Source organism: Colobus angolensis, unplaced genomic scaffold (genome assembly GCF_000951035.1).
Source record: "Colobus angolensis palliatus isolate OR3802 unplaced genomic scaffold, Cang.pa_1.0 Scaffold84, whole genome shotgun sequence".
Classification (NCBI taxonomy): domain Eukaryota; kingdom Metazoa; phylum Chordata; class Mammalia; order Primates; family Cercopithecidae; genus Colobus; species Colobus angolensis.
The window spans coordinates 608,455-620,319 of NW_012122265.1; the positions used below are offsets into that span (position 1 = coordinate 608,455).

The 11,865-nt window shown below is 52.2% G+C and overlaps 1 protein-coding gene across 1 annotated transcript in view; it reads left to right on the plus strand.

The window, feature by feature from the left end:
• The window catches only part of TALDO1 (transaldolase 1), a 13,804-nt gene extending 2,173 nt beyond the window's left edge, over positions 1 to 11,631 (plus strand). Inside the window, exons 2-9 of the mRNA XM_011930005.1 lie at positions 1,966 to 1,967; positions 3,271 to 3,394; positions 5,689 to 5,796; positions 6,864 to 6,995; positions 9,953 to 10,128; positions 10,356 to 10,553; positions 10,897 to 11,042; positions 11,420 to 11,631. Coding sequence (XP_011785395.1) covers positions 3,336 to 3,394; positions 5,689 to 5,796; positions 6,864 to 6,995; positions 9,953 to 10,128; positions 10,356 to 10,553; positions 10,897 to 11,042; positions 11,420 to 11,452 — 852 coding nt within the window. The 5' untranslated portion in view covers positions 1,966 to 1,967; positions 3,271 to 3,335 and the 3' untranslated portion in view covers positions 11,453 to 11,631. The remainder of the gene's footprint in view (positions 1 to 1,965; positions 1,968 to 3,270; positions 3,395 to 5,688; positions 5,797 to 6,863; positions 6,996 to 9,952; positions 10,129 to 10,355; positions 10,554 to 10,896; positions 11,043 to 11,419) is intronic.
• The last annotated feature ends 234 nt before the right edge of the window (positions 11,632 to 11,865 follow it).

The following is an 11,865-nucleotide window of genomic DNA, read 5'->3' on the forward strand; positions in this document are numbered from 1 at the left end:
ACCCGGGAGGTGGAGCTTGCAGTGAGCTGAGATCCGGCCACTGCACTCCAGCCTGGACGACAGAGCGAGACTCCGTCTCAAAAACAAAACAAAACAAAACAAAAAATCTTCTAAACCCAGTCCTGACATATTTTTTTAATGAATATTAACAAAAAGATACATTCATTGATAGTATATGTTCATCAATGTTATGTAGTTGTAAAATAATCTGTTGGGTTTGTGATCTGTATTTTGTGAATTGAAGGTTCTTCACTCCTTGTGGGAGGGAGGCACAGGCCTCTGGAAATAGAATCAAGCTGTGAATGCCCTCCCCACAGTGTGACCCCCCAGTTTTCTTCCCACAGTGTGACTCCCCATTTTTCTTCCCACAGTGTGACCCCCATTTTTCTTCCCACAGTGTGACCTCCCCATTTTTCTTCCCACAGGGTGACCCCCCATTTTTCTTCCCACAGTGTGACCCCCCCATTTCTCTTCCCACAGTGTGACCCCCCCCCACTTTTCTTCCCACAGTGTGGCCCTCCCCAGTTTGCATTCGGTTTAAGGGACCCTGGACCCTGAAACCCATTTTTGCCCCAATGGGCCTTGGTTTTGTTTTAATTTTGTTTTTTGTTTTTTTTTTTTTTTTGAGACGGAGTCTCACTCTGTTGCCGGGGCTGGAGTGCAGTGGCCGGATCTCAGCTCACTGCAAGCTCCGCTTCCTGGGTTCCCGCCATTCTCCTGCCTCAGCCTCCGGAGTAGCTGGGACTACAGGCGCCCGCCACCTCGCCCGGCTAGATTTTTGTATTTTTTAGTAGAGACGGGGTTTCACCGTGTTAGCCAGGATGGTCTCAATCTCCTGACCTCGTGATCCACCCGTCTCGGCCTCCCAAAGTGCTGGGATTACAGGCTTGAGCCACCGCGCCCGGCCGGTTTTGTTTTAATTTTGTAAAAGCCATTTGCTAAAAGCTGACTTTATCAAGGGGTGATTTTACAGGATGAAATGGGCTGTTTTCAGTGCCTCATTCAGGGCATTCTGGCAGACCTGTGTCAACACTGTGCCAAGACAGGCTTTTTCTTAACTTGTCATGTTGAAATGGGTATAGATGCACAGAAGTTGCAAAATCAGCCCATACGGTCCTATGAACCCTTCAACCACTGTCCCTCGTGGTGACATCTCATATAACCATGGCATGGTATCCACACTGGCAAGTGGGCACTGCTGTGTTGCTGATGCTGTTAACAGACTGCAGGCCTGGCTCAGGGCTCCCCGCTTTCCCCCTGTACTGGCGAAAGGAGGCTATGTGACAGTTTCATAAAGTGTGTAAATTCCTGTGACTGCTGTGATAGGACATAGCTGTCCCATTGTCACTGAGATCCCCGTGTTCCTGAGAGACACCTCATTCCCTGTTCCTTGGCAACCTCTAACCTGTTCTCTACCTCTATAGTTTTGTCATTAAAAGACCCTTTGAAAGTACTTATTCCAGCCTTGGCAACATGGTAAAACCCCATCCGTACACAAAAAAAATAGCCAGGCATATTGGCGCACACCTGTAGTCCCAGCTACTCAGGAGGCTGAGTTGGGAGGATCACTGAAGCCCAGGAGGTTGAGGCAGCAGTGAGCTGTGACTGCACCACTGCACTCCAGCTTAGGAGACAAAGCGAGACCCTGTCTCAAAAAAAAAAAAGTACTTATTTTCCAAATAAAGTTCCTGAACTGGCTAATCTCCTGGAGCGATGGGCCATTCTAAGGGTGTCAGTGGCCATAACTCTTCACCTCCGCTTTCCATCTGGACAGCCTAATCAACAAGACCCCAGGTTAAGCCTCGTTGGCTTCTCTGAATTCCTAGCTTGGTTACGTGAGAAAGAACTAATGTGTTAAAAGAAACAGTAGTTTTAAGAATAAAGAAAATAATCCTTGGGTTTTTGTTTTTGGGTTTTTTTTTTTTTTTTGAGACAGGGTCTTGCTTTGTCACCCAGGCTGTACAGTGGTGCAGTCACGTGGTGCAACACGGCTCACTGCAGCCTTGACCTCCTGGGCTGAGGTGATTTCCCCCACCTCAGCCTCCCAGGTAGCTGGGACTACAGGTGTGCGCCACCCGCCCAGCTAACAGTCCTTGTTGAAGATAACCATGTGGTATCTGTGTTGAAGTCAAAATGTAGAGACGAATCTCTAAATTTAATGTTTTATTTGGGAAGAAGAAATTGCAATTCAAGCAGACTGGGTGGTCTTCGATCTGTCCACAGAACAAGAGAAAGTTGGGGCCAGCCTCAGTGGCTCATGCCTGTAATCCCAGCATTTTGGGAGGCTGAGGCGGGTGGATCACCTGAGGTCAAGAGATCGAGACCAGCCTGGCCAACATGGTGAAACCCTATCTCTTTTTTTTTTTTTTTTTTTTGAGACGGAGTCTCGCTCTGTCACCCAGGCTGGAGTGCTGTGGCCAGATCTCAGCTCACTGCAAGCTCCGCCTTCCGGGTTCACACCATTCTCCTGCCTCAGCCTCCCGGGTAGCTGGGACTACAGGTGCCGCCACCTCGCCCGGCTAGTTTTTTGTATTTTTTAGTAGAGACGGGGTTTCACCGTGTTCGCCAGGATGGTCTCGATCTCCTGACCTCGTGATCCGCCCGTCTCGGCCTCCCAAAGTGCTGGGATTACAGGCTTGAGCCACCGCGCCCGGCCTAATTTAGTCTTTTTATGAAACCTAAAAAGAATGATTGGTGAGTGATGGCAGTGGGTAAAATTAGTCTTAAAGTTGCAGCAGTGCGGTTCAGCAACTATTAGATAAGCTGATTTCAGGTTAGAGGCCGCTTCAGCAGCTAGGCTTGCAGATAATTATTTTTAGAGCAATGCTGTGTATGCTGAATGCTTTTCCCCTTGGCTTTTTGACTCTGTTGTAGCTGATCTCTGTAACCCAGAAGATCATCATTCACAGGTGGGTCATTGACGCTAGACTGTGCGCCTCCTTGTGGTGGTATGGCAGCGGGAAGCATATTTTCCTACGGCCAGCGTTCTCCCAGTTGTCTCACCTCTCACTCCCATGCTGTTACAAGTCAGCTCTTGCAGGGGCATATTTGATCTCTGGGCACTTAGTGCGGTTGTTTCATCATTGTGCAAACAGCCGCATCTTGACGAACCTTCGGTGACCAGGAAGGTGTGAGAAGTGTGGCTGGACCCCACTTTGGGAAATGCTCTGGACTCCCCTAACGTCCTGGGGACTTACAGGGTTCCTTCACGTGTTTCCAGTTGGAGGCAAGTGCTCCACTTACTTTGGCTTTTGAAAACTATTTCCGTAGCCATCGACGAGTACAAGCCCCAGGATGCTACCACCAACCCGTCCCTGATCCTGGCCGCAGCGCAGATGCCCGCTTACCAGGAGCTGGTGGAGGAGGCGATCGCCTATGGCCGGAAGCTGGGCGGGTGAGTGCCTGGACTCGGGAGGGTCTAAACTAGGCCCTCACGCTAGTCTAGTTGGCCTCGTTTCCCTCCCTGACTGAATTTTAGCTCTCAAACACCATGAACTCAAGGGAAGAAAAAACCCTGTCTTTCTGCCTGTTTTTGTTTATCAAAGTGTAACCTGCATGGAGTGACCTGCACCCGTGGCTAAGTGAGCAGCTTGGAGTCTTGCCAATGTGTGCACACCCAGTGAATACCACCCCAGTCTGGATGCAGGGCTCTCGCAGACCCCCAGAGGCCCTCCTCCCCTTCTGCAGTCAGTCTCCCCAGCCCTGGTAATACTTACCTTCTGGCTGTCATTTTATTTTAGTTTTTATTTTTCAGACGGAGTCTCGCTCTGTCACCCAGGCTGGAGTATAGGGGAGCGATCTTGGCTCACTAGAACTTCCGCCTCCCCAGTGCAAGTGATTCTCCTGCCTCAGCTTCCCAATTAGCTGGGAGTACAGGTGTGCGCCACCACTCCTGGCTTTTTTTTTTTTTTTTGAGACAGAGTTTTGCTTTTGTTGTCCAGGCTGCAGTGCACTGACATGATCTCGGCTCACTGCAACCTCCACCTTCTGGATTCAAGTGATTCTCCTGCCTCAGCCTGCCAAGTAGTTGGGATTACAGACATGAGCCACCATACCCAGCTATAATTTTTGTATTTTAGTGGAGACAGGGTTTCACCATGTTGGCCAGGCCAGTCTCGAACTTCTGACCTCAAGTGATCCCCTACCTTGGCCTCCCGCAGTGCTCAGATTATAGACGTGAGCCACCGTGCCTGGCTTTTTAATTTTTTAATAGCTTTTATAACTCCCAGAATGTTCTCTGGCACCTGTTTGCAGTAGGTCCCACCCCTTTACCCAACCAAGCACCTGTAGAGCACTCTTCATGCTCATGGCTTTGCATATTTTAGATTCTCTTCAGGGTAATAATTCAAAGCTTGAAGATGGTGCCGAGCAGGCGATGTGGGCACCACACAGGAACAGGTCCCTCTCTGGTACTGGCTTTGCTTAGGTCCAGGTGGCTGGTGAGTGGCTCCCCTGACCACGTGTGAAAGCCACTCTGGACGCTGAGTCTGACCCTCTCCTCTCTCATCGTAGCTCCGCTTTCCTCCTCTCGCGGCGTTGCGCCCTGTGGCATCCGCGAGGCCTTGGTGCTCTTGTTACTGGATGACACTGGTGCCTTTGCTTAGCTGGGTGATCAACAGATGAGCCCCGCCCCCACGTCCAGGTGGCCTAATAGTTTTTTCTTTTGAGATAACATTTGACTCTGTCACTTAGGCTGGAGTGCAGTCTCACAATCTCAGCTCACTGCAGCCTTGATGTCCTGGACTCAAGCCATCCTCCCACCTCAGCCTCCCAAGTAGCTGGGACTACATGCAGGTGCATGCTACCACACCTGGCTAACCTTCGTATTTGTTTGTAGAGGCAGGGTTTCGCCATGTTGCCCTGGCTGGTTTCGAGCTCCTGGGTTTGAGCAGTCTGCCCACCTTGGCCTGCCAACGTGCTGTGATGACAGGCGTGAGCCATCGCACCCAGTCTGGCCCAAGAATTCTGACCCCCGAGCATCTAGCTGAAGATCTTCCTGTGTGTAGTGGGCTAACGAGGCCACTCAGATTTTGGAACAGCATCATGGACTTCACCTAGTGTCTGTCCAGTGACTTTGAAGAGATGGAAAATATAATATTTTGCAAGTGCCAGAAGATAGAGGGATGCAGTTTGGGATGATGAAGAGAGGTCTGGAGAGAGATAGTGACGGCTGTACAGAATTGTGAATGTGCTGAATATACTGAAAAATGGCAGGTTGGGGGCAGTGGTGCTCGCCTGTAACCCCAGTGCTTTGGTAGGCCAAGATGAGAGGATCCCTTCAGCCTAAGAGTTCGAGAACAGTCTAGGCAACAGGGCGAAACTCTGTCTCTCCAAAAAAATTTAAAAATTAGCCGGGCATGGAGATGTGCACCTGTAGTCCCAGCTACTTGGGAGGCTGAGGCGGGAGGATCACTTGAGCCCAGGAGGTCAAGGCTGTAGTGAGCCGTAATCACACTACTGCACTCTAGCCTGAGCGACTGAGTGAGACCCTGTCTTGGAAAAAAAAAAAAAAGGATAAATGGGAAATTTTACGTTATATGTATTATTTGGCTACAATAAAAAAATGTTTTAAGAGAAAAAAAAAGATGGAAGGAAATTTAGCAAAGAAATAACAGAATTCATTTTGTAGACTCTTGTGCACTTGAACCTTAGAAGCTTCTAACCTGCTTTTTTCCCTTTGAATTTCAGGTCACAAGAGGACCAGATTAAAAATGCTATTGATAAACTTTTTGTGTTGTTTGGAGCAGAAATACTAAAGAAGATTCCGGGCCGAGTATCCACAGAAGTAGACGCAAGGTAAGGATGCTTGCTCCTGCGCTGGACAGGCTGGTCAGGTGTCCACAGCTGCACACGTGGATGTCAACGTGAGGTCAAGCAGCTGCTCCACCTATAGTCTCCATCCCAGGGGCCCAAGAGGTTTATTCTGAGCTTTCCCACAGTTGCTACTGACGACCAAGAGCTCCTTGTTTAGCAACTGGTCTCTAGTGTTTTTTATTTTTATTTTTATTTATTTATTTTTGAGATGGAGTCTCACGCTGTCACCTAGGCTGGAATACAGTGGTGCAATCTCAGCTCAGTGCAGCCTCTGCCTCCTGGGTTCGAGCATTTCTCTGCCTCAGCCTGGCAAGTAGCTGAGATTACAGGCACTCGCCACCATGCCCAGCTAATTTTTTGTATTTTTAGTAGAGACGGGATTTCATCATCTTGGCCAGGCTGATCTTGAACTCCTGACCTCATGATCCACCCACCTCAGCCTCCCAAAGTGCTGGGATTACAGGCATGAGCCACTGTGCCCGGCCGCTAGTGTTTTTTGTTTTGATTTGTTTTGTTTCATTTGTTTGTTTTTTGAGACGGAGTCTCGCTCTGTCGCCAGGCTGGAGTGCAGTGGCCGGATCTCGGCTCACTGCAACCTTCGCCTCCTGGGTTCAAGCGATTCTCCTGCCTCAGCCTCCCGAGTAGCTGGGACTACAGATGCGCGCCACCTCGCCCAGCTAATTTTTTTGTATTTTTAGTAGGGACAGGGTTTCACCGTGTTGGCCAGGATGATCTCGATCTCTTGACCTCATGATCTTACCCCCTCAGCCTCCGAAAGTGTTGGGATTATAGGCGTGAGCCACCGTGCCCGGCCTAGTGTTTTTTAATACAAATTATAGCCTGTGGATCCCACTAAGGACCTTTGGGAGACTGGGTGTGAGTGGCTGTCACAGCCGTTCTGCGAACCTCATGTGAGGGGCAGGCTGGGGGCGGTGGTTGGTGCTCACAGTGGTGCAGCTGAGAACTGACTTGTGCCGCACCCGGCCTCCAGCCTGCTCTGCTTTCGGGCGGCTGTGCGATGGAGGGGGTGGGTCCTCTTGCTCCTGCAGGCTCTCCTTTGATAAAGATGCGATGGTGGCCAGAGCCAGGCGGCTCATCGAGCTCTATGAGGACGCTGGGATCAGCAAGGACCGAATTCTTATAAAGCTGTCATCAACCTGGGAAGGAATTCAGGCTGGAAAGTAAGTGGTCCCCCCAAGGAAGGAGCTTTCAGAGACTTTTCCTCTGTTGTCGGGGCAGGGTCTGCGTGGCATCAGGCAAGTTTGACACTCAGCCCTGGGGAATGCTAGACTGGGGAGCACAGCCCACCGCGTGGACTTGACCAGCTGACGTCAATCTAGGTCTGCCCTCTGCTCCAGAGCCAGCTCCCTCACTTGCTGGTGAAATGAGAAATGAGGGATTTCCCAGGAAGTACCATCCAGCCACCCAGCAGAGAAGAAAAGCCATTGGTTAACACCTGCAGATTCTGTCTTTCATTCCTCTGTCCTGATCAACACAAGCCTGTATTTACATGATTTTTAGAAGTAAACTATCGTTATATAAAATACATGCTGCCTGGGCAAGATGGCTCGTGCCTGTAATCCCAGCAATTTGGGAGGCTGAGATGGGAGGATCACTTGAGCCCAGGAGTTCCAGACCAGCCTGGGCAACAAAGTGAAACCTTGTCTCTACAAAAATATAAAAAAAATTTTAGGTCGGGCGTGGTGGCTCATGCCTGTAATCCCAGCACTTTGGGAGGCCAAGGCAGGCAGATCACGAAGTCAGGAGATGGAGACCATCCTGGCTAACACGGTGAAACCCTGTCTCTATTGAAAATATAAAAATTTGGGCCGGGCGCGGTGGCTCAATCCTGTAATCCCAGCACTTTGGGAGGCCGAGACGGGCGGATCACGAGGTCAGGAGATCGAGACCATCCTGGCTAACACGGTGAAACCCCGTCTCTACTAAAAATACAAAAAACTAGCCGGGCGAGGTGGCGGGCGCCTGTAGTCCCAGCTACTCCGGAGGCTGAGACAGGAGAATGGCGTAAACCCGGGAGGCGGAGCTTGCAGTGAGCTGAGATCCGGTCACTGCACTCCAGTCCGGGTGACAGAGCGAGACTCCGTCTCAAAAAAATATATAAATAAAAAAAAAAAGAAAATATAAAAATTAGCCGGGCGTGGTGGCAAGCGCCTGTAGTCCTAGCTACTCGGGAGACTGAGCCACGTGAATGGCGTGAACCCGGGAGGCAGAGCTTGTAGTGAGCCGAGTTTGCGCCACTGCATTCTAGCATGGGTGACAGAGTGAGACTCCATCTGGAAAAAAAAAAAATTAGCTGGGCGTGATGGCGCACACCTGTGATGCCAGCTACTTAGGCGGCTGAGGCGGGAGGATCGCCTGAGCAAGAGGTGAGGTTCCAGTAGCTGTGATCGCACCACCGCACTCCAGCCTGGGTGACAGAGTGAGGCCCTGTCTCAGAAAAACCAAACCAAATGTATGTATGTATGTTCAGAGTGGAAGAGATAGAAAATGTGTAAAACAAAGTAAAACTCCTGTATGATGTTCTCACCCAGGAGCAGCCAGTGCTACACTCAAATAATTCACATCAGGAAGAAGTGTTTTGTTTCCCCATCTGTGTGTTTACATGTTCTACCACGTGCCATCACTGGCTGGCTCTGAGATAGCATCTCACTTTCTCACCACGGCTGGAGTGCAGTGGCACAAACTCAGCTCACTACAGCCTCGGCTCCAGGCTCAAGTGATCTTTCCATCTCAGTCCCCCAAGTGGCTGGGACGACAACACGCACACCACTCCTGGGTAATTTCACCATGTCCCCCAGGCTGGTCTCGAATCCCTGGGCTCAAGAGATCTCTACCCAGCTTGGCCTCCCAAAGTGCTGGGATTACAGGCGTGAGCCATTGTGCCTGGCCTCATTTGTGGTTTTTTTTTTTTTTTTTTTGAGATGGAGTTTCGCTCTCTTCCAGGCTGGAGTGCAGTGGTGCTATCTCAGCTCACTGCAACCTCCACCTCTTGGGTTCAAGTGATTCTCTTGCCTCAGTCTCCCGAGTAGCTGGGATTACAGGCAGGCGCCACCACGCCCGGCTAATTTTATATTTTTAGTAGAGATGGGGTTTCTCCATGTTAGGCTGGTCTCGAACTCCCAACCTCAGGTGATCCACCGCCTCGGCCTCCCAAAGTGTTGGGATTACAGGTATGAGCCACCACACCTGGCCCATTTGTTTTTATATGTTGAAAAATACTCCATTTTATGGATAGGCCAGTTATTCATCTGTTGATGGACACCTGGTTGGTTTCCACCTCTTGAGCTGCGACGTATAGTGCTGTGGTCGGTTTCCATTTCTCGGGCTGTGATGTATACTGCTGCTGTGAACACAGATGTGCCAGTTTTGTCCTGGACACGTTTTTGTTTCTCATGGGTGTATGCCTAGGAGTGGAGTCTCTGGGTGACTGCTGGAGGAACTGCAGGCTGTTTCCCAACTCAGCTGTGCCATCTGCTGTCCCCCTCGAACAACCGCGTGTGGCCATGCGGCAGAGGCGCCTGGGGAGGGAACGTGTGTCTGGAGGTGCCTGAGCAGTCTTGGCTGTCTCATCCCATGCCTCAGCCACATGGCAAAGTATGGGCACTGCCCTGTCCTTGGGGATCAACCCCAGGATGTCCAGAGTGCACTGGGACTTGGGCAAGGGGCCTAGTGTGGCCAAGGGGCTCCTCTCAGCAGAAACCAGGGTGCTGTGGGCCTGCTGCGGGGTGGCCCCAGGAATGGCTAGGGTGGAACAGGGTGAGGACTGGAATGTGGTCAGAGACAACCCAGTGGTTCTAGCCTGGGAGCTGAGCCCTGGTGAGTTCTGGAATGAGGTGCTGGCCTGGCGCAAGAGCACGGGCACCCAGAGGGCCTCCCTTGCCTTTGTCTATTGTGTAATGTGGGTTGGAGAAAATCCTGGTCACCCATAACCCACTATCCATTTAGAACCCTCTTGAGTGTTACAGATTTGTTCTTAACAATGGCATGAGCCTGTTCCTGCCGTTTTCGTTTAGGGCCTGTGAGCATCTTTGGCAGCCTTGGCTCTGGGTGGGCACCTGGCCTGCACTCACCTGCCCCGCACTCACCTGCCCCGCACTCACCTGCCCCCGCCCCACAGGGAGCTCGAGGAGCAGCACGGCATCCATTGCAACATGACGCTACTCTTCTCCTTCGCCCAGGCCGTGGCCTGTGCTGAGGCGGGTGTGACCCTCATCTCCCCATTTGTTGGGCGCATCCTTGATTGGCATGTGGCAAACACCGACAAGAAATCCTATGAGCCCCTGGAAGACCCTGGTGAGGGTCCCTCTGAGGTAATGGGGTAAGGGGAGCAGCCTCAGCAGCACCTCAGGCAGGAAGAGCCCGAGATGGAGCTGCCGCATCAAAAAGCAGTGAGGTGCACAGGTCTGCGCGGGGCAGGCAGGGGTGGCGGCTCAAGGTAGTGCAGCCAGCAGGCATTGGGAGGGCAGGTGGGGTAGTACCTCCGCTGAAGCCTCCCTGGTCACATCCTGGTTTCTTTCCAGGGGTAAAGAGTGTCACTAAAATCTACAACTACTACAAGAAGTTTGGCTACAAAACCATTGTCATGGGCGCCTCCTTCCGCAACACGGGCGAGATCAAAGCACTGGCCGGCTGTGACTTCCTCACCATCTCGCCCAAGCTCCTGGGAGAGCTGCTCCAGGACAACGCCAAGCTGGCGCCTGTGCTCTCAGCCAAGGCGGGTGAGGCCCCACTGCCCAGCTGTGGCTGCTGCTCGGGCAAGGCCAACACCGCCCTGCCGCGCTGCCCTGTGGGTGACCCCTCCCTCCTGTGGGGCGAGTGCATCTCGGGAGACATCAGGGTGAAGCAGACCTCAGTGGAGGGCTTGGCTTTACTAACACGTCTCACTAAAGGCGTCAGCCGAGGCTCTGTGGGCTGAACCCCACTTCCAGCAGGAGCCTTGCTGGGGCTGAGGCCTGGCCCTGGTGGAAGATGCTTGGGTGCAGCAGGTTCAGGCCCTGAGCCCAAGGGGCCAAGGTGGGCAGGGACCTGGGCAGGCATGGAAGGTGGGGTCTTGTCCCATAGCCCAAGCCAGTGACCTGGAAAAAATCCACCTGGAGGAGAAGTCTTTCCGCTGGTTGCACAATGAGGACCAGATGGCTGTGGAGAAGCTCTCTGACGGGATCCGCAAATTTGCCGCTGACGCAGTGAAGCTGGAGCGGATGCTGACAGTGAGTGTTGTGTGTGTGGGGCCACATGTGCCAAGCCCCATGAGAGCCCGGGCCTGGGTGTCGGGGTTCAAGCTGGGCACAGTTAAAACTTCGGTGAGACCCCAGGTCTCATTCATGTGCTGCCCAGCAAGCGGGGCCTGCGGAGGCCATCCCAGGGTGGAGGGTGCCTGGCACCCAGGGCTGCCCCCGGGATGCTTCGTGGGTCCTGGCTCCTCTCTGGCCTGTGTGGTGACTGTGGTGTTGGCCAGCCTGTGGCCCTGGCCCACACAGAGTGCAGACCCCACAAGGGCCTCCCTCCTTCCACATGGTGCTTTGTGGGGCTTCAGGGTGCAGAAGGCAGGGTTGGGAGACACAGCTCATGCCGTGTTTGTTTCTAGGAACAAATGTTCAATGCAGAGAACGGAAAGTAGTGCAACTCTGAGGGTGGACTCCAGATCTGCACCGTCGGCCAGCTGGGGTCTGACTGCACATGGCTTCTGGTGGATCTTGCGTTTTTTACAAATTGGAGCAGGGATAGATCATAGATTTCTGATTTTATGTAAAATTTTGCCTAATACATTAAAGCAGTCACTTTTCCTGTGCTGTTTCATTCACCGTCTCCATCCCCTTTATCCCCTAAGCATCACTTGCCCCAGCTGTGACGGGCTGTAACCTAGGTTAGGACTTAAGAGACGGGGTTGGGGTCAGGGTACTCCAGACACAACCCACTGCCTGGGCCACCACCTGGGAACCCAAGTCAGGGTTGTTGCTGGGAGGCCTTTGATGGGGGTCCCTTCCTGGGTGGGGACCCGCCCAAGCCCTGAGGCCTGTAGAGTGCATGGGT